The sequence below is a fragment of the Crocuta crocuta genome, unplaced genomic scaffold (genome assembly GCF_008692635.1).
Source record: "Crocuta crocuta isolate KB4526 unplaced genomic scaffold, BGI_CrCroc_1.0 scaffold24, whole genome shotgun sequence".
Taxonomy (NCBI): Eukaryota; Metazoa; Chordata; class Mammalia; order Carnivora; family Hyaenidae; genus Crocuta; species Crocuta crocuta.
Window position 1 is genome coordinate 9,725,242 of NW_027530974.1, and position 20,692 is coordinate 9,745,933.

Below are 20,692 nucleotides of genomic sequence, written 5' to 3' on the forward strand. Positions count from 1 at the left end.
CTTTTTTTTTTTTTTTAATATGATGCTTTCCTAAAAATTCTAGCTTTCCTGTTTTCACCCACTGGCGCAGGCATTATTATAGGAATTACTTGAAGGACAAGAGGTTGACTCCTTTCAAAATTCACTAGTGTCTCTGTGTTTTAAATGGGTCAAACTTGAAGCTAACAACTCTATGCGACAAGTAGGTTGGTATGATCTACTTCTAGCTTCTTTGCTCCCTTTACTTCTGGTGGGTTCTTTGTGCAGCCTAGCCAACAGGGTCATGATTCAGCTTTTGGTGAAAGGACAGTCCTTTCTGCATCATTGTACTTGTACAAAACTCAGTGTCTTGTACCACTCAAGGAAGAAACAGAAAAGACTGGAAACAATTTGAGTACAGAGGTTAAGTCTAAAAGCAGATCTATCAGAAAGACAGAGAGAAACAACTTAATAATCCAGTATGATCTGGAATGACACATGAGCTTATCATGACGCGGGAACAAAGTTTTGCTGTCCAACGAATGAAAAAAATGGTGCAAAGCTAATGTCCGAGGTCAGGTATTTAGGTACACTTACTCTTTGGAAGATATATTTATGTCTTGGCAGTTTCAAGTTCTTGTTTTGGGAACATTTCAATGGCCCTGAGTGCAGCAGAAACATAAATAAGTGGGACGAAGAATCCAGTCAGTCGCTCACTCACCTTTTTACTTAAGTGGGGGCCGTTAGCACCCCCAATGCTTCTCTGCACTGATGGTGGCACTTGATACACGTCCTTTTCCTGGGTTCCATGGCTAGTGGGGACTTGGTAGATTCCCTGATGTTGATAGGAAGGTGGCACTTGGTAGATGGTGTCTCGAGGGGCGCCATGGGGGTTTGGCGCTTGATAGAGCTTCTGTTGGCCAAAGGTCTGGTGCATTAGTCCAGAAGTAGGCTGGTCCTGACTGGAGGGGGTCTCCTGAATGGGGCCAATCAGAAGTTTCACCCGGTTGCCTGGGACAATACCTTGTCGACCATGTAACGAGCAGAGCCACCACCCTTCCAATCCTCCCGTGTTCTGCTCTATGACAGTCAGGATATCTCCCTTGCGAAAGGCCAGTTCCTCAGCACACTCCGGGACATTGTCGTATAAGGCCCTTGCCATGAGATTCTAGAAGAAGAAAACAGAGGGACATCATGTTAGAATTCTAGCTCAGTCCTGTTCACGCCTAAAGCCCACGCTCTTCTGGAGAGGCACACTTCCTGGAAAGGAGAGAAGAAAGAACGTGAACAATATAGCCTGTAAGGAGAAAAACAGATGGTGCAGACAAAAGACAGATACATACGTAGTGTGTCTGCCACCAATGACATCAGACTGCCTCCTCAGAAAAGCCCAGAACACCACAAGAGTTCTTTCCTCTAGCGGTAGCTGCCGTGCCAAGGAATTATGGGCAGCACTGTTAAAGAGTTCACTATACAAAACATTTTTCTTCCTTTCTTAAAGCCGGCTTAAAGAATAAAATATTTCCAAGATATTCAGATGTGCTACAGCAGACATTTCTCAAAAATTTTTTCCATTTATTGGAGGCAGAAAGAGTCAAAGAAAATCCCAAATTAAAAGAAGTACAAATGGCATTTATATTTGGTGTGAAAATGGAAACAAAAGTACAGTTATATATGCCTTGGCAGGGCTTAAAAATTCTTATTCTCAGTTGATCAAGAAAGCCCTTGGATACAGGGAGAATCTACAAGCAAGCATTTCCACACACCCCCACACCTCCCCCCACCCGTGGAAATCGAGCAGGGTGTGACCGTAGTCTCCATCTCTATATATGAAGACAGGGAGCAATGAAGAATTTACCACATGTAGGTGGATGCCACCTCTTTTGTTTTGGTCTTTTATGTATACCTTTCCCAAAGGCCTCTCCTCACCTTGCCACTTTTCCCCCTACTTCTTGAATCTCGCCATTCACAACAGAAACGCTGTGCCTTCCCCTTTCATGGGCCCAAAACACTCTCTCCCTTTGTAAGAAGGCCTGTCTGGCACATTCAGTACTAAGCAGACAGCCAAAGTAGGCATTCAGCAGAGAGCGGGCAGGCAGTACGTGCTGACATTCTTGGAAGCCTTTCAAAGGCTCCGAAGATTTCATTTCTTGGCGTTAGTAATGTTTTGCAGTATGATGGCAGATGCCTGCCATTGCCTGCTCCTTCCCAGCACACAGAGGAATTGGGATGCTATAAATTCATCACAAGCATTTGGAAAACTAAAAGTGATCTCTCTAGTGCTTCCCTAAGGTGTCTGAATGCACTTGAATCACTGCAGTGATCAGTTGTGGGAGGAGGGACTGCCTGTTGGGTGGATCGTATTTGGGACTTTACATATTCGTGGAATTTTTGGCAGTTGTTGTTTGGATTTGTGCCCCCTGTTTGCTTCTCTAGAAACATGGACTTGATCTTCCAGCCTCGTGCTTTTCATTCCTTTAGAACTGACATACATTAATCATCTCCCCCGGTACTATGCCCCAGAACCACAGGCTTGTGCTGCGTGCTGGTCCTCCTCACTGGGGGGCTGGGGGGTTGCATTATATAAGGCAGCTTCCCTCTGGTCAGTACCTGGGAAGGGGTCCTACTCTTGCTGTTAATCCTCTTAGTGCAACTATTTAACCTAAGAAAAGGAGATCAAGCCATACCCAGGAAGCCTGATGATGCTTTTTAAGAATAAGGTTGAAGGGGTGCCTGGGTGGCTCAGTTGGTTGAGCGTCCGACTTCAGCTCAGGTCATGATCGCGTGGTTGGTGAGTTTGAGCCCCACACTGGGCTTGCTGCAGTCAGCACAGAGCTTCTGTCTCCCTCTCTCTCTGGCCCTCCCTCCCCCTCAAAAATAAATAAGCATTAAAAAAAAGAATAAGGTTGAAGTTCTTGTTTTTGGATCAGTTTTGACATCCAAGAAGTCTGTGATGTGGACAGGTGAGCAGTTGGGGAAGCTCAAGGGCAACTGAGGGGTTTGTGTTCTAGGTGAATGTTTTACTTAGTATTTATATGCTAGGAAACTTTGGATCTTTTTCTAACAATTAGAAGTCCACATACATAAAGATAAAATCATGAAGCATTTTCTCCTGGCTTGAGGACCCATTTAAAGATGTGTCATGATCCCCAAATCTCTATTTCTCTTCTTCCATCTTTTGGGTGTTCCATAACTTAGAAGAAAAGTCACAGAGTTATGGATGACAAGACTCTGGTCCTTTGTACCAAAATAATCTGAAGGAAATCACTCTACCAGCGTTGTATGGTGATTACTGGGTAGGGAGAGAGCCGAGCCCTCTCGTCTCTGTCCCTTGCTCTGGGGCCCATGCAATGATTGGGGATGGATGGTACAAAAGCCTCAAGGTGAAATCAGAAGTGATAGAGTTAGGACCAGTTCTGTGGGAGCTTAGGGTAGATAGCTGTACGATTCTAGCGGCTACAAAGAAGGGAAAGAAGGGAAACAGAAAACTGTCTCTACTGCATTCTGTAGAAAGGCAAAGCACTACTGACCTAATCAGCATAAATAAGCTCAAGGCATGTGGAGCTGGGTCACTGCCATGGGACTCCATGAAACACTGAAGTGGAGCACTGGACCATGCTTGATTAGAAGCAGATAGAAATCTTTGTGTGAGAGTCGTTCTGGATGTTCTTTGTCTCCTATCCCAGTGACTTTCCCACCACCTGGTAAGCAGCATGCTAATGTTTCAGATGTGCTTTCAAGAAGAGTTTCTCTGGGGAAACTTTCAGAGACTGTTGTCTTTGTTAAAGGAGACACCATGGGTGAGTTCACCTGACTGGTTGTCCATGATTCCCCAGCAGGCCTCCTGCTGCCCACACAGATGAGGATTTAGGAAGAAGGCTTGGCATGACCATCGGTGGCATGCACCCCAGTGCTAGCCTGACATTTCACACACATATATCTCAGCCTTGGCTGAACGAGAGTGAGTTACTTAATCTCTATACAAGCTATAGAGAATCAGCATCTACACCCATTCACTCTCCCATACAGAAGGTTACATACGATGACCTGAACCCAACATCCCTATTTTATATATAAAGAAACCGGTCTGGGGAGGCCAGTTTATCATTTGCTCAAAGCCACAATATTGGTGTCAGAGGTGGGAAAGAAGCTATGGTCTCTTGGCTCAGTTCTCTCTCCAGAACACTCTAAGCCACTTTAGCTCAACTACACAGTGTCCTAACTGGGCTCAATTTCATTGTATAGTGAGCTCTGAAGATGACAATTCTTGTCATGTCTATAGAATAAATAGATTATTTCCCTTTGTGCCCTAACATCGTCATCTGTAAAATGAGACTAAGTGTAACCCTACCGACCTCACCAGTTTGCTATGAAGATTAAATGAGTTAATCCAAGTTAAATGCCTTAACAATGCTGGAGGCTTAGGAAGCCATTATGACAACTTATTTAATTTGCTGGATGGCACTTTGGTCTTGGATTCTCTCCCCACTTGGCCCCCTGTCAGTTCTCCATCAAGGGTTGAGTCCTGCTCTAATTATGCTATTAGAGATATTTATACATAGCTGATATTTCTCTTGTTCACAGTTATATGTATCAGGAGAACTGTATCTTGCAGTATTTCTCTGAATTAATAATAAGTTGTGGACCCTGCAACCTCTTGTGGAGCAATTGCCTGAAAATAGCAATAATGAAGCTATTGGTTGCCCTCGAGACGAGACAAAATGTTATTATTATTACTACTACTACTCTGATTATTATTACTGAATGAACTATGGTTACATCTCTTTAGTTTCCAACAGAGTACAATCCATCAGAAAGTAGGGGGGAAATGGATGAGGAGCTTGGCTTTTGGAAATACTTGGGGTTTTGGGAGCAAGAGTTCATTCAAGAAGATAACAGCAAAAATAACGTCAGCTGGAACACAAGCCATCTCATGCAAAAGTCCACAGAGTTGATGGCAGATCAAGAGTTAATTCCTCTGGCTAGGAGAAGGTGGACGGTCCTCCACCTTCAGTGTGGGAGGTGTGATTCCTTAAGGCCACAAAGTCAGAAGAGTGATTATCTGACTATCTTAGAAAAACCCAGAAGGAGCAGTTTGTCTACAGAAGATCTCCTCTTTCTCCCACCCGCCCCAGGATATTTATCTCTCAGGCAGGAAAGGTCAACACAGAAACAAATCCAGGAGAGATAAGAGAGCTATGTCATTCTATAGCCCCTTGGATGGTTAGCCTCTGGAGGGTAGCAGTTAGAAATGCAGCTAGCGCTTGGCAAAGTGCCAGAACAGTTGGGGCACCGAAGTTGAAAGCCAGGGGAACTTCAAAAGATTACACTCCGGCTCCTTAACCTTACAAATGAGAGAAACAAGGCTTGAGAAGTTAATGATTTGCCAAGCCACCTGGCAAGAAGGTCATAGATCTGGGACAAGAATTTGGGCCTCTTGTCTCCAGCTCCAGAATTGGGACAGTACTTAACAAAGCCAAAGGAGCGTGCTACCAAAACTGTGGTTCTCATTAGGATTAGAAATCAGCATTTAGAGTTATAAATCCTATTTGAGGGAACCCTAATCATAGCAGCCTCTAGCACTGACCCCCACCCCAATCTTTCTTGAAACTCTCTTATGGCTTCCATGATTTCATGATTTCCATGAATTTCACTTCCTGGTTTCTTCCCTACTCTTGTTCTCATGACCACTCATCTTCTTCTTCACAGACTACTCATGTTGCAAAGGGATCCCCCCCACTTTGCTCTTTGCTCTTCTTTACATGCTCACTCTCTACAGAAAATCTCATCCAGACCAATGTCATCTGAACACACAGATGACAGATCCATAGCTCCGGCCTAGATATTTCTTCTGCACTCAAAATTTCCATATTTCCAACTGGCTAATGGGTATCTTCACCTCTAACTCAACAACTGCAAAAATCCCTTTATCCTGCTTCCTCTCTCTTAGTTAACAGCACATACACAGCTGCCCAAGATAGGAAGGAGCCTCAGAGGTTTGCTGAGTCTCTTCACAATCTGGAACCCAATCAGCTTGGACCCTGCCTTCCAGCTCACTGCCTCTCCTAGTTCAGGACCTTCAACAGCCTTCTATTGAGAGTATGACATCAGCTTCTAAATTGGCTTTCCTGCATTTACCCTATTCCTCCTCAAAATCCATCCTCCACCTCCCCAGAAGAGTTATCTTCGAAACCTATCTGATTGTTTCCTTTCCAGTTCTCTGTAATAGTATTTCTTTTTATTTAAAAAAAATTTTTTTATGTCTTTATTTTATTTTGAGAGACAGAGACAGAGAGTGAGCGGGGGAGGGGCAGAGAGAGAGGGAGACACAGAATCTGAAGCAGGCTTCAGGCTCTGAGCTGTCAGCACAGAGCCCGACACAGGGCTTGAACCCACGGACTGTGAGATCATGACCTTAGCCAAAGTCATATGCCCGACCGACGGAGCCACCCAGGCTCCCCCGTAATAGTATTTCTTATAGTATGACTTGTATTATTCCATTCAAGATTGTGAACTCCTTAAGTTCAGAAAGTCTACCCTATTTTTTTGTGTGTGTGCATTTCCAGAACTTTAGCCCAGTATCCGAAGCAAAATGCACATTATTAAATATTCGCTAACCTAAAATGGGCTCTGGACAGAGTGTGAAATTGTTTTCTAGAGGAGTGCGCAAGATATTTGGTTAAAATTTTATAAGGACATGGGAAGATGAACTAACGGAGCCTGAAAGATAAATGGCATGTCCAGACGTCACAGCCAGAGAATGTAGGAGATGGGAAGCAGGAAAGTGCCTGCCCCTCCCTATTAAACAGGATAATGACGTAGATGGAGCGCTTGAATCTAGTGTCCACAACTACTGAGCAAACAGGAAAGCCAGGAGGAGCTGACCATTAAATGATTAAATACAATCATCTCTGGAAGAGCTTTTCTCTTCCTCCAGTGCAGCCGCCTCCATCTATCTGGCAGCAGATGACTGAGCACCATTAATATTTTGCCAGAACGTTTGGGTTCTGTTGTTCCTGGTTCCCAAACTATGCCTGAGGAATGGGAATAAAATACTGTGCAACTAGCGAGTCACCGGGCACAGAGAGCTCTAGGTCATATGACAGCTTCTACACTACCCCCCACTCTTCCCTGCCTTTTTTTTCCCCCACTGCTATCAAAATGTCAAGAAAGCTTATTACTCCTACTACCAGGGAAACGATCTGCTATTCCAATTACAGAGAGGTGTGACTTATAATTTCCATGACCATTCATGCTGTTCTTTGAAGAGAAATGCGACACAATGGCTGATGTGTCACCCCACTAGGACTGATAGCATCATCAATGGCCCAACTTCCTCTTATTATTTTTACTTCATTCTATATTTATCATGTAGGAGCTCCTGCCAAGACCTTGGGGCTGCCGCATGCTCAACAACATGACTTTCCTGTGCCCAAATTCCCAAGCTTTAGCCCAGGACTCTGGTAAGGTGCGTGTATGCTCATGTGCGTGCTCAAGCGCGCGCACACACACACACACACACACACACACACACACACCAGATCTCTAGAAACACAGTAAAGAAGGAAATGGCCATTGTCAAGGAAATCAGTCCTAAAGGAAGTAGCTAAGGAATGAGGATCATCAAGGTCAGTTTCAGGACACTGGGGGAGAGAAAGGAAGGCTCATGTGCTTTTGTGCCTGCCGACAAAAATCAGCTGAGGGTAATCAAACCACTTCAGCTTTCCCCCATCGTCCCCTTTAGGATATAGGGAAATGTGGAATTTCGTCAAAGCAGGTAATAGCAAACATGGATATCTATCTACAAGTGTCTGGATTTCAATTATTGGAATACTTGGCTTACACCTGGGTTTGTTTGTTTTTTTTTCCATTGGATGATCTGGACTGTTGAATGTTTTGAGTTGAATTCTCTGGAGGCTGTTAACTAGCAGACATAAGACTTTCAAGTTGAGGAGTTAGAAGATAGAATACCTATTACTTTTGGGGTTTATTTCTCAGCCATATGTGTTGACTACAGTCTGACATGGTGTTCATTGTGAGATCTGAACTAGCCACGGAAAGGCAGCAGCAGAACTTCCCTGGTCACACCTCCGGTACCTGGTGTGGGGTGACCAACACATGCCACAAAGATTCCTATGGCACCAAGACCACATTTCTTCCAGTGATTTTCATTTTCTGGAAAGTGCTCCTAAACCCCTATGGTAGTCACAAAGCTTACATGAATATCTTGGACTTTCTGAATATTCACGTCATTTATGCTACCCCAAGTCCTCGCATTTTCTTATATTTTCTAGCCTTGTGAACTTTACCCATAGCATTCTCTTTTGAGCATTTCTGAATGGAAGATGCTTTAAGAAATCTGACATTAGATACTTATCTCCCAAAGGTACTCCTTGATATACAGCAGCCCTGACAGGCACTTTGGGGCTGCACCCTGTGCGTGGTCACCCCAGAGCCCCAAATTTGGGAATCTTAACATCTTTTCCATTATTGGCCTTTCCCTGTTGATGAGGCATCATTTAGAACCCACATTATTTTGGTGGTTCACATGCCAGAGGGATACCAATTGACAGTTGGTGAGAAGATGTGAAGTTCTTTGCCAATTTATATTTGGATCTCAGAAAGAATTTTCCATCTGACCAGATTCGGTCACATCATACTGACAGCATAGCCATGAGATTAAATCAGTGTTTCTTCAAATGCTGATTTCTCTTCTCTCCCTGAACTAGAATGAATGCTACCTATTTTCCCTTGAAATAGCCCAACAAAAGCCTGGAGCAAATCCTTTGTTTCATCCAAGAAAAATTACAAATGGGTCGGTAGGGAGGCATGCGTGTGTGTATGTGTGTGTGTGTGTGTGTGTGTGTGTGTGTGTGTGTGTGCATGTGCACGTGCGTGACTTCACAGTCCACTTCTATTATTTCTTGGCCAGCTGTGGAGGATGAATTTGAATCCTGACAGTTATTTGAGAAAAGTGGTGAGAAGGGAGCATTCCCTCACAAGTCTGATGATCATAAATAATACATATATCTTCTGGAGCTTAATTTTCCATCCTCTGTGGTCTTTGAGATTTTTTTAAAGTAACTCCAGAGGGTCTTAAGGAAGGTAGAAAGACACCTACATTTCTATGTGTTAGAACCCTACCTGACCAGAACCAATCAGACTAGAATTTCAGACTGAGAAAGGATTCTAGAGATCATTCTAACCCAACCTTGTTTTACAGCCCGGGGGGGGTGGTGGGGTGAGGGGGGTTCACCTATGATATTAGCAGCAGTGCCAGAACTAGCATCTGGTTCCCCTCTTAATCTAGGATTTTTTCCACTGGACCAGGATGTGCGTCCTGAGAACCTTCTCCATGTTAGAATTTAGTAGTGTTGCTATTAAGCTTTGGAATTTATAAGCGTTTGTCCCAGGTTGCCTGGTTTTGATAGATTTAAGTACAGAATATTGGCAAAGGATCAAAAACATGGGGCAGGCACAAACTCTTTTCAGGGTTCTGTCCCTAGATAAATCTGACAGGCGCCATATAATGATGAAGGCCTGACACCCACTCACCCAAAAGATAGGTTTTATTAACAATAAAACAACCATCTGGATTTCAGCCAACATTACAGTGTTGGCACCAAATCACATCTATCTGCCTGTCTAGACAAATCCCTTCAACATCCAGGTACTTGGGGGAAGTGAAATGAGAATTAAGTTATAAAGGAGTAGGAGATGCCAGTCCACTATATTACGGTTTATTTCCCAAAACAGTATCATTTCTCAAAAGCCAAAACACAAAACCTATAACATCTAATAAATTATTTGAAAGAAGGGAGAGATACTACTATTTTTTTACATTCCCATGTATCTTCCTGCACCAAGTATCCAGCTCTCAGGGTGTGAAGTAATATCTAAACCCACCAATTACAAATATGTACACACGCTAGCAGCTCTGGTCTGTCTCCCAGCTAGAACCCAGTTGACATACCTCAGATGCCCCCCTCAAATCTTTTAGACATCACCTCACACAGGTCGGCTGCCTGAGTGCTATTATCCCATTTCATGTGTGAGGTCCTCAAAGAGTGTAATGGATCAGTATAGGGGTGCCTGGGTGGCTCAGTCAGTTAAGTGTCTGACTTTGGCTCAGGTCATGATCTCACGGTTCGTGAGTTTCACGAGTCCCGCGTTGGGCTCTGTGCTGATGGCTCAGAGCCTGGTGCCTGCTTCAAATTCTGTGTCTCCTCCTCTCTCTGTCCCTCTCCTGCTCATGTTCTCTCTCTCTCTCTCTCTAAAAAATGAATAAATATTTTTAAAAAATGGGTCAGTATACTTGGCTGAAAGGGTATCTACAACCATATGCTGTCAGCATTGCACCTGCAGAGAGGTCTCCAGAAAAAACCTTCAGATGCTGTAGCCTCTCAGCTAGAAAAGAGAGGAAAGATTACAGGAGCAAATGGAACAGAAGAAAACCTCTAAATGAAATTACTCAGTGGCTAGGTATATAGACAAGCACTACATGTACATATTATATACCAGTTTATTACAATAGAAAGCTTTCTTCAAGGTTAGTGCTAAATGCATGTTTATTATTATATATGTCAACATGAAATTATACATATCCGTTATATACACATGTGCGCGCGCGCGCGCACACACACACACACACACACACACACACACAGCAGAGGAAGGCTTCAGAGAACTAAGGTTGTCTTAGAGACAGTCTGATGGCTTTATATGTGGCCCAAGTGAGACCCCGTGCTTCTTAGTATTTGATGGTATTCGCATGAACAGACTGGGGCTACGTATTTAAGAGGAAGCTTCCTTTTGCTTAGGACCTGTTATGGGAAGTTCTACCCCAGTCCTGGTAAAATTATGGCCAAGAGTTCTACGATTGTCTTTTGTGCTTCTGTCACATAAAACCAGTAGGGCAATTATTTTTAAGCAGAAAGAAGTAGGGGAGATTAGACCCGTGATTCCTAACTAGGGGGATTTGGGGATCTGGCAATGTTTGGAGATATTTTTGGTTGTCACAATGTGTGTGTGTTGCTGGTAACCAGCGAGTAGAGGCCAGATGCCATTAGACATCCTGCAATGCAGAGGCCAGTCTCCCACAACAAAAAAATGATCGAGCTCTAAAAGTCAGCAGTACTGAATGGAGAGCCCTGGAAAGAGGAATGGACACTCACTGAATTAACAGAATCTAGTCTCAGTCCTCATACTGTAAGATCAATGTAAGATCAGTGGCAAGGAAATCACACCTTTTGTCCCTCTGTCACCCCGCCTGCAAAATGGGAATAATGAACATGTTCTTGATATTATGAGAAGTCACGCAGTCATATATACCAAGCACTCTGCTTTCTTCAGAAGAAAGGTTCTCTCTCTAAAATCAAAGCACAGTTATTATTACTGCATTATTATGAGCTCATGAAATTGTGTCTTAAGAATCATAGTCCTCCCTCTTGGAAAAAAAAAATTCCTCCGGGAAAAGAAAACAAACCAGAAATGATCTCATCGTGATTACACCTGCCACACCAAAAAACAGACATAGTTCAGAGAAACTAAATTCTTTCCCTGCAGCAATGAAATAAGCCACGTCTGTAATTAAGATCTTAATAAGGGAGGCAGGAGACTTGATGCAGACGCTGCAGGCCATGAGGCGCAGAGGTACCCTGCCAGGTTTAAAGCAAGAACAATTGAAACACAACACCCCTCACTGCTTTACTCTCCCAGGTGTTCTCAGTACAAGTCCATATTTCAAAAAGGGTTTTTCCTTCATTTCTAGAGATGCCAATTTTTGCAAGGAAAAAGAAAAGGACCAGCTAATTGTTGATAAGTAAATATTATTTATGACTCTATGTGCAAAAACGTGTTTGAATTCACTTTAAAAAGAAAGCACCTCTTAGACAATTCCCTGTCTAAAGGCTGACATAAGGGAAAAGGAATAATGCCTTCAACAGTTGATTGATCTCCGGAGCAGCTCATGTTGACTGTCTAGAGTGACCATGTGTTCCTGAACTTTCTAAGACAGTCCCAGTTTCAAATATCTTTCCCATTGTCACACCATATGTCCCACTGTTGGGTATGTGAAACATGGATGCATATCCACAGAAATTATGTGTATTTTAAACTAAAAATTAAAGATAGGCAAGTATGTTTCTTGCTAATGGGTCTGCCTGGGTTGACTCTAGGATTTGGGAGGGAAAAAAAGGTAGCTACCGATAAGAGGCTTTGATTGAGTCAACGGACATGTCCTCTTGATAAGACGATCTTCGTAAGGAAATGAGATATATTCCAAGCCCATCTGGGCCTCTGTGGGATTGTCTAGAAGTCTGGCTTCCCAGTGAGTAGTGTTAAGAGAAAGAATCTTGCTGGGCTGACTGTATTCGTATTGCTCCTTCCCCTAACCCCCATTTATTTATTATTTTTAAATGTTTTATTTATTTTTGAAAGAGAGAGAGAGAGAAAGAGAGACAGCGTGAGCAGGGAAGGGGCAGAGAGAGAGGGAGATACAGAATCCAAAGACAGGCTCCAGGCTCTGAGCTGTCAGCACAGAGCCCAACATGGGGCTCAAACCCATGAACCGTGAGATCATGACCTGAGCCGAAGTCAGACGCTTAACCGACTGAGCCACCCAGGTGCCTCACCTCCCCATTTAGAGTTATGCTCAACACACTTAGCTCTGAGTGCAGAAGGCTGGGGAACCAGAGAATAGCATGTAAGTTCTATCCCAGAGGCACATTCGAGGAAAAAGAGGACTGCAAAATTTTGCTATGGCAATGCTGTTGTCATCGTAATGCAACACTGCTGGTCCACTAACCCATTTCTTGCCAAACTCGGACTCATACCACCAACAAGTCACCAAAAAACAAACAAAAAAGCATCGACAGATTACTGACCTGTCCTGATAGACACTAAAGACTCTGAACTCCAAGAAGCCTGGAGTGTTTAGAAGTCTCCTACACTGGCTTCCCAGTGTGCTGGTCTTGCTCATTATGGTTATTGGGGTGGGGGGGTTTGAATTCCAGCTCATTCTTTTGGTAGAGTGCAGGGCCGGGTGACAGAGAAGCCGAGATGAGTCCTGAGTTAGCCACATCCCCTGTGGGAGCGAGGTGCTAAGTTAAGAATAACGAACTGACTACCACAAATCAATGAGATTAAGACTAATTCATATGAGCGTAAGGTTTCCACATAACAAAAAAAAAATAAGAAAAATATTAAAGGCACATCATTCTGTCTAAATACATATTGCTTTAATAAATAGAAAGATCTGGTTTAAATCTTAACTTTACATGTTTTTTGGTTGCTGCAACTCTCTGTCTAGCTTCACAAATAATCCCCCTCTAAACACACACACACACACACACACACACGTGTGTGCACTCGAATAAAGAAAGGAATTAAACTTAAATTCAGAAGATCCTATCAAACATTTTTGTGCAATGCTTGCGTTTTTACGTATTCACGGTTGCTCAATCCTTATTTCTGGTAAGCATAGGCATCAACATGCCACTAAGAAACACTTCTGGTAATGTAACTATTACCTTGACATGTTAGAAATATCAGGAGGAATTTGCATTTGCAACATACGAACCATGATTTATGAAGAGATAAGACACCTCCAAAGCAAGGCTGAGTCCTTGGAATAAGGGTCCTCAACTGCCTATTTAAACACCACTTAGCACCATTAATGGTTAGGGAGGAGGTTGGGGGGAAAGAACTAGCTCTTTTATAAGAATAAACTGGTATTTAGTGGTCCATGACAGGGCCCAGTCAGATGTATTTGAATGCATGTTACTGGCCATGTTAATATCTCCACGGTCAGCTGCCCCGGCTCCACTTCAGGTATGCAGAGTAACTGTCACACACAGTCACAATGCATGCCTGTTTTCTGGAGTGCCTGTTCCATCTCCCTCAGAGTATATGTCTCGACTCACCTGAATCTCATTGTCTAGTAAAATTACCTTCTAAAAGAATCACTCTTCCCAGTGGATGGTAGACAACGTTCACCACCAAGGCCATTTATCTTAAAAGGAAGATTCTTTAGAAAGATAGTCTTGCAGCTGGGCCATAACGTTCCCCAGGCGTGCCTCGTCCTCATTAACCAGTAAGAATGACTGTGGGGAGATGACTGGAATGCTCTAAGTAAATGGAGGAGATGCCATTGATGGAGTATGAACAGGGTTTTTTGTGGGGGGTGGAGGTGAGTCCCCTTCCGTGCCCATATTCTTTACAATCATCCATCACCTAGGAGACAGGCTATTCTCCTGTACTTTTAAGTTGGAAATAAATACAGCACTCCTTTGCAGTGGCCCTTCTTGTTTATCTTGGCAAGGAGGCTTGGTAATGAAGTCTATATGTTACTGCAGAGTAATGCCAGGGGCTCAGTGGTTGGCATTTCAAACCAATTTGTTTACGTTTCTTTCTAACCCTAAAAGGATCCAAAAATAGATCACCAAGGCCTCTTACTTTACATCTATGTCACACGTGGCAGCAGTGGGATGAGGGATGTAGTTTCGCCTGAACTTCTGTATTCCCCCAATCACCTCTTTCACATTTTACCGTCGATTTTGTATGCTGATGACTTTTTCTCATCCTGTCATATTTTTGGTATGAATAAGCAATTTTCAGAGAAAGCTCTTAAAATTTTATCTACATAATGTTTCTATATCTATATGTTATATATGTCCTATAATGCATATTATAATAGCTGCCATTTTTAAGTGCCTATGGGCTAAAAACCAATGATTTTCATATACCATATCCTTACCGCTATCTGGTAAGATTTGTATTATTACTCCCATTTTATAAACGAGGAAACAGAGGCCTCAAGTAGCAAAAAGTGAGATTTGCAGCAAAATCCAGGTTCTTTCTACTAGGCCATACAGCATTAAGACTCTCTCTCTTTCTTTTAATGTTTATTTATTTTTGAGAGAGCACAAGCAGGGGAGGGGCAGAGACAGGGGGACAGAAGATCCGAAGCAGTCTCTGCGCTCACAGCAGTGAGCTTGACATAGGGCTTGAACTCATAATCTCATGACCTGAACCAAAGTCCCATGCTCAACTGACTGAGCCACCCAAGTGCCCTACATTAAGACTCTTTTTAATGGCTCTTTGTATTAATATTTTATGTCATTCAACATTCAATTCAGTGTTTCTTGAGTGTTGACCAAGGGCAAGCTCCTGTGATCTCAGGAATATCAAATCTTATTAATAACAACGAAGATACCAAGTCATTAATTAATGTGTGTGAGTAGGCACGGAAGTATGCTGGTAAATTCTTGTGTCTGGCATCTGTATTTCCACATTATCCCTCCAGGCCCATGGAGCACTAAACAATGCTCAACCACCTTTACCTAGTAACTGGGGTTTTGACCTAATCTTGTCACCAAGTCTTGAGTCCACAGTATCCTTTCAACATCCATTGATGCAAAGAGAGCTTCGGCTGACTAGCCTTCTGTACTTACTACATGCCAAGAGCCAGGATGAGTACTTTACATCCATGTATTATCCTGCGTAGGCCTTAGAACAATAGTATCAGACAGTTACTATCCCTATTTTACAGATAAGAAAGCCAAGGCTCAGAGAGGTTAATTCACCAGAGGCTATAGAGCACTAAGTCACAAGAAACAGAAATGCCTTTCTCCAGAGCCCACATTCTATCTTGTATCTACCACAAGAACATATAAGATCAAGGCTGTGCCCCCTCCAGGCTGTAACAGATCCTAGATCCACTTTTAATTCAAGGACTTGTCTAACCATCCACCTCTACCCACAAATAAAGGGTGGGTCTCTCATTTTCAGTGGGGCTTACCTGAAACCAGACAGCCCCGGTGGGCCATCTATGGGAGTTACAGCTATCGTTTAGATAGTGATTTGATTCAAAGGGGGTTAATAAGTAAGGAAGCGCTAACAGAACAGGGCAGAGGTGGACAACATAAAGCCTGTTGTAGGGATTATAGGACAGTCAAGGAGATGAAGGTGTGGGCTTTTGACAGTTTTATAGAGTGGATGGACGTGTGGGAACTGACTGACTTGTGGGAACTGACCGACTAACCGAGTCGGGTAGGCACAAAGAGACAGGGGCAAATGAATGGGAGCAGCAAGAGACCCAGATTTCCCACGGCAGAGTAGAAAGACAGGAGAGAGCTAGGGGGTAGAGGGTGTGCTTTAAGAGCGTCGTGTCTACGTGGGGTGGGGAGGCGAGCCATACCCAAGTCTGGTAATTTGGAGTGGCAAAGAGACTGCTTGAATGAGAAAATGAGAGCAGATGAGGTCATAAGGGCACAAAAGGGGGAGGGAATTTGTAAAGGGGAAAATGTCGAGAGGAAGTTTTTTTCAGAAGTCTGGTGGGGCCAGTGGGGGCAGCAGACAGGAAGCCACTGGTGAACTCTGAGAAAAGGGCTGACGTATATTACAGTAAGGGAAGGATGCTAAAGGAATCCTTGGCATGCCCCACGCTGTGCTCAATTTGGTATCATCAGAACACCTCCAAATACCCAAAGACTTTCATCTCCGTGCAGGTCAGCCATTCAGCTCCCACAGTGGGTTTGCTCAATAAACACATACATCCATAGACAGTTAAGTCAGTATTTTTGAGAATATCTTTTGGTGTGTTTAAATTCGTAGATCTCACACAAGATTTGAAGAGGAGGGTGAGGCAGGGTGGCTCAGTCAGTTGAGTGTCTGACTCCTGATTTTGGCTCAGGTCCCCATCCCCAGGTCACGGGATCAAGCTCCGTGTCAGGCACTGCACGGAGTGTGAAGCCTGCTTAAGATTTTCTCCCTCTGCCCCTCTCCCAGCCTCTCTCTTAAAAAAAAAGAAAAAAAAAAAGCACGAGGGACAGGAGTCTCCAGTTTGGATTGAACACAGCGAATCATGTACAAGAGAACAAATAATCTAAAACCAACATGTCAAAGCAAGGGAAGACTGGGTAATTATACAACTCACAAATGACCGCGTTGATTAAACTGAAGTCCCTTGGTCATTTCTTCTCAAGCTAGCTTCTGAAAATAAAAGTATTTTCAAAGTCCCCTCAAAAGCTTTTAATAGGACACACTTTGCCTGCATCCAGCCAGAGCACGGGGATCTGAATTTCAGAATGTAGGTTTCTTATTTGTATCATAGGGTCTATCTATTCCTTTATCTTCACTCAGAACGTTTAAGAAAGAATTTGTTGTCGACCATGCTTCGATGAAAAAAAGAATCTGTCGACTGGTCGACTAGATACATCATTTAGAATTTTCATATAGGCACATAGGGTTCAGAAATTTGGCAAAGCCACAAAAGCTGCTCAGCTATTAGAGATCAGACAGGCCGTGCCTGCTGAGCTCTGACCAGGCCTGGGCCTGCACACAGTGGGCGGGGTCTCCGGCTTCTGCTCAAACACAGCTGTGCACAGTGGATCCTTCTATCACCCTCCTGGCAGACAGCAGCAACAATCTGCTTCCAGACCCCTGGGAAGGGGAGCCTTCACTGGGCAAGCCATGGCCATTGAGGCACAGCTCCCTCCCGCGTCTCTCCACCCNTTTGTATATTCGGAAGAGCGTGTGGAAAACTCTTAATAAGTGAAGGGCCTGTAATTTACTATCACAGAACCCCAGACTGAATGAAGCCTTTTTGGAGAAACGGAACATTAAGTGCAGCCTTCTGATGAACAACAACAACAACAACAAAACATAAAATGAAATAAAGCTAGACCAGTGTGCTAACCAGAAAGTTTGTAAGGCATACACCCTACGCGTCTCAAGATTATTATAAATGCATAGATGGCTGACCTGGAGCTATGTGTCCAAGTGCAAAATGAGTGGAGGTTTGCTTGTCCTCTGGGTAGGATTCCTGAAGTAGCCAAACCAGATAATCTGGTTAAAAAAAATTTTTATAGTGGCTGAATTATAAATCTCTCGGTTAACAGAAGTCTGTGTTACATTTATAGTGTGTAGAGCGGCGCAGTTTAAAAGATCATTCCTGACTCCAGGACTTTACAGTCTAATAATTATCTGGTTTTACTACCTAAATGGCTCAAATTAAACAAATAACTGCCAAACGTGCATTTCACTTTGCTTTGTAGAGTTACTATCTAAACAGCAACAACCACAACAAAAGAGTCTACCCTGCAGGAATACCTGAAATAAAATTATTTTAAACTTCCCCGGGGACAAAAACACCAGTCACACAGAGCATTTTAGGGAGATCACCGATGATTCTTTCTTTAATAGTGACTTAAAGTCACAAGTTCTAGAGCCTGATCCTTTGGGTTAATTAACAGCTCCACCACTGTTTGGCTGTGTGGCTTTGGATAAATTACTTAGCCTCTCTGTGCCACAATTACCACATTTGAAAATGAGTACATAATAAAACCCACCTTATAGAGTTTTTGGAAGAGTTAAGTATGACAATCTTGTATTATCGTGGTAATTCTGAATATTAGTTACCATAATAATTAATTTATTTACCATTTGCTTCATTTCCTCTACTTAAAATGACCAAATGGTCTCCTGAAGGAAAGCTGTGCATTATTAACTGGAGAGAACACAGGCTTTCTAAGAAAGGGACAGTAGGTTGCTTCAGCTACTGCTTTATTTTAGAGTCACCACAAGGTGTCAATCTGGCATTTGGTCAGTAAGAGAAGTCAGTATTTTTTCTGGTCAAGGTGTCCATGAGCTAATAAAGACCCTATAATTACGTCACCGGGCAGGGTGTTCAACACCGGTAAGACCCGGCAGAACAGGAGGGTGAGGGTTTTTCTGTGAATGCCAACCGCAACTTACTGCATCCGTTGCCATGCTTTCTTTCCATTAGAGTAAAACCAAAACACAATGAGGTCACTGAATATAAGTGACTTTGGACTTTGTCACTTCTGTCACTTTCTAGATTGCAGCACTCAATATTGATTTCAGCCATTTATACTTTCCAATAATAAATGTAGGAACATGTTTGCTCTTTTCCCCCCCTGCAAACTGGCTATTATGAAACTAAAGGCATTCAGTAATTGGGGGGGGGGGTGGCAAAGAATTACCACAGGCTCAGTAACCACTATTTTAAACAAGGGACTGTGGAAATACAGGGTGAGCCACTTCGAGAATGGGAATTTCCCCGCCAGGTAGAAGGATTTGTTTCTGGCTGTATCCTATAGTCAAATGTATTAGTAATCACTAGGATTTTTCATGCCTCTGATCTTTCCTATTGAGGCAGATAATGGAAGGCTAACAGTATAGTGAAAACGGATACCTTGTCTTCACACAGTTGTAACCTTTCCAAGGAGAACTAGAACTCATGCATTATAATGAAGACTTTCAGCATTTAGATTTAGAGCTTTTGAACAAGATTTATAGCTTTTGAATAAAAGATTTATCCCTGAGGTTAGCCAGTGCCTATTAGCGAGAACTGAGTATTTACAACCTCACATTTAAAAAGGATGGGCCAGAAGCTAGATAATTCAGAAAGGAAGCAAAGTAGCTGCCAGCTAGCACAATCCCAAAGGTCAGGCAGGTAATACAAATTGTCAGTCCAAAAACATAGCCACCTTGCCAACATTCATTTTAATATTAGCACTGTTGTTTAAAATCATTAGGTCTCATGTCTATTCTAGAAGTCACGCCCAACTCACTGCAGTGTGCCTCTAACTACAGTGTCTCTGGAAGCTGCTTTCCTGATGAGATGGGGGTACCTTAAACAAACGGGAGATGCCGAGCAAGTTATAATCCGTTTCCCAAGAATACATAAAAACTGGTGCATAATGCATGGGAAAATAATGTATCGTGAGCCTCTGTAAGCTTCAGGGACAATAAGCTGACTGGCCAATTCAGACTCTCAGCCCATTCAAACGCCAGTAGAAGTGTTTTAAAGAAACGGCAACTGCTCATCCGTTCTTACATCCAATATTCATTTAAGGATGTCAGAATGCTCCATCATCAGCTGTGTAACAGTACCCGGGGCTTTTAATTTCTCCCACCAGAAGTACATAAGGCAAACCGCTTCTCTGACCAAATGCATAAAGCCACGGCTGAAAACTGCTTTAAGAGCCAGTCTGGGGGACTCAGCAGTTCTGATTCCTCTCTCATTACGGCTCCGCTCCCGGTCAGTGGGGGCCAGGCCTAGGGGAGCCGCAGTCTTAAACTCCGCTAAAAGTTAGACGCTCTGAATTCCAGCGGCTCCAGGGGCGGCTCTAAGACCAATTCTCAGTCGTTCAGTGGACATGGATCCGGGTGTGCTGTGCACTCCCGGAGAGGGTCTCAGAGACTGGATCTCTGCCAACCTCGCTGACTGAGACCCAGCTCTCCCGGGCACAGAAGGGGTCCCTGCAAAGGAGTTGTCACAGTGGGCGACACACACCCACGCGCGCGCGGAAGCCTTACAGAAAAGGCAGCCTCTTACCTTATACTTCATCTCGGCGGCGGTGACCTGAGCCGTTTTTCCTACACTAGTGAGCCTGCATCAAGCACCGGCGTGTCCGCCCCTCCATGGAGTGCAGTGCTAAATGAAAGTGAGACCGGTCCCGGCCCGGGCGGCTGTGCCAGTCGCAGCGCGCCAGCTCCCGCACAGCCTCTGAGCTCACTGTTTTGATGGAGCCTGGCCGAGCCGCGACCGTATTTGCATATCGCCAGCCATTGGCTGGCGGGCGAAGGTAATGTGGGCCCCGCCCACCTCTTAACTTCGGAGAACTGACAAAGAACTTGTAATGTGGTCATTTCTTTTTTACAGGAGCCCGAACGGGTGGAAAATAAAACGAGGTGGGGAACCGTCTCG

At 43.6% G+C, this 20,692-nt stretch overlaps 1 protein-coding gene across 3 annotated transcripts in view; it reads right to left on the minus strand.

Moving 5' to 3' along the window:
• Positions 1-20,692, minus strand: part of NEDD9 (neural precursor cell expressed, developmentally down-regulated 9) — a 113,585-nt gene that overhangs the window by 26,234 nt on the left and 66,659 nt on the right. The window contains exons 1-3 of one of the 3 annotated variants that reach the window (XM_077770103.1): positions 20,321-20,484; positions 12,843-13,042; positions 680-1,126 (exon numbers count right to left, since the gene is read on the minus strand). In XM_077770103.1, coding sequence (XP_077626229.1) covers positions 680-1,120 — 441 coding nt within the window. In that variant the 5' untranslated portion in view covers positions 1,121-1,126; positions 12,843-13,042; positions 20,321-20,484. Of the gene's footprint in view, positions 1-679; positions 1,127-12,842; positions 13,043-20,320; positions 20,485-20,692 lie in introns of those variants that run through there. The other 2 variants (XM_077770101.1, XM_077770102.1) reach the window with 2 other exon arrangements.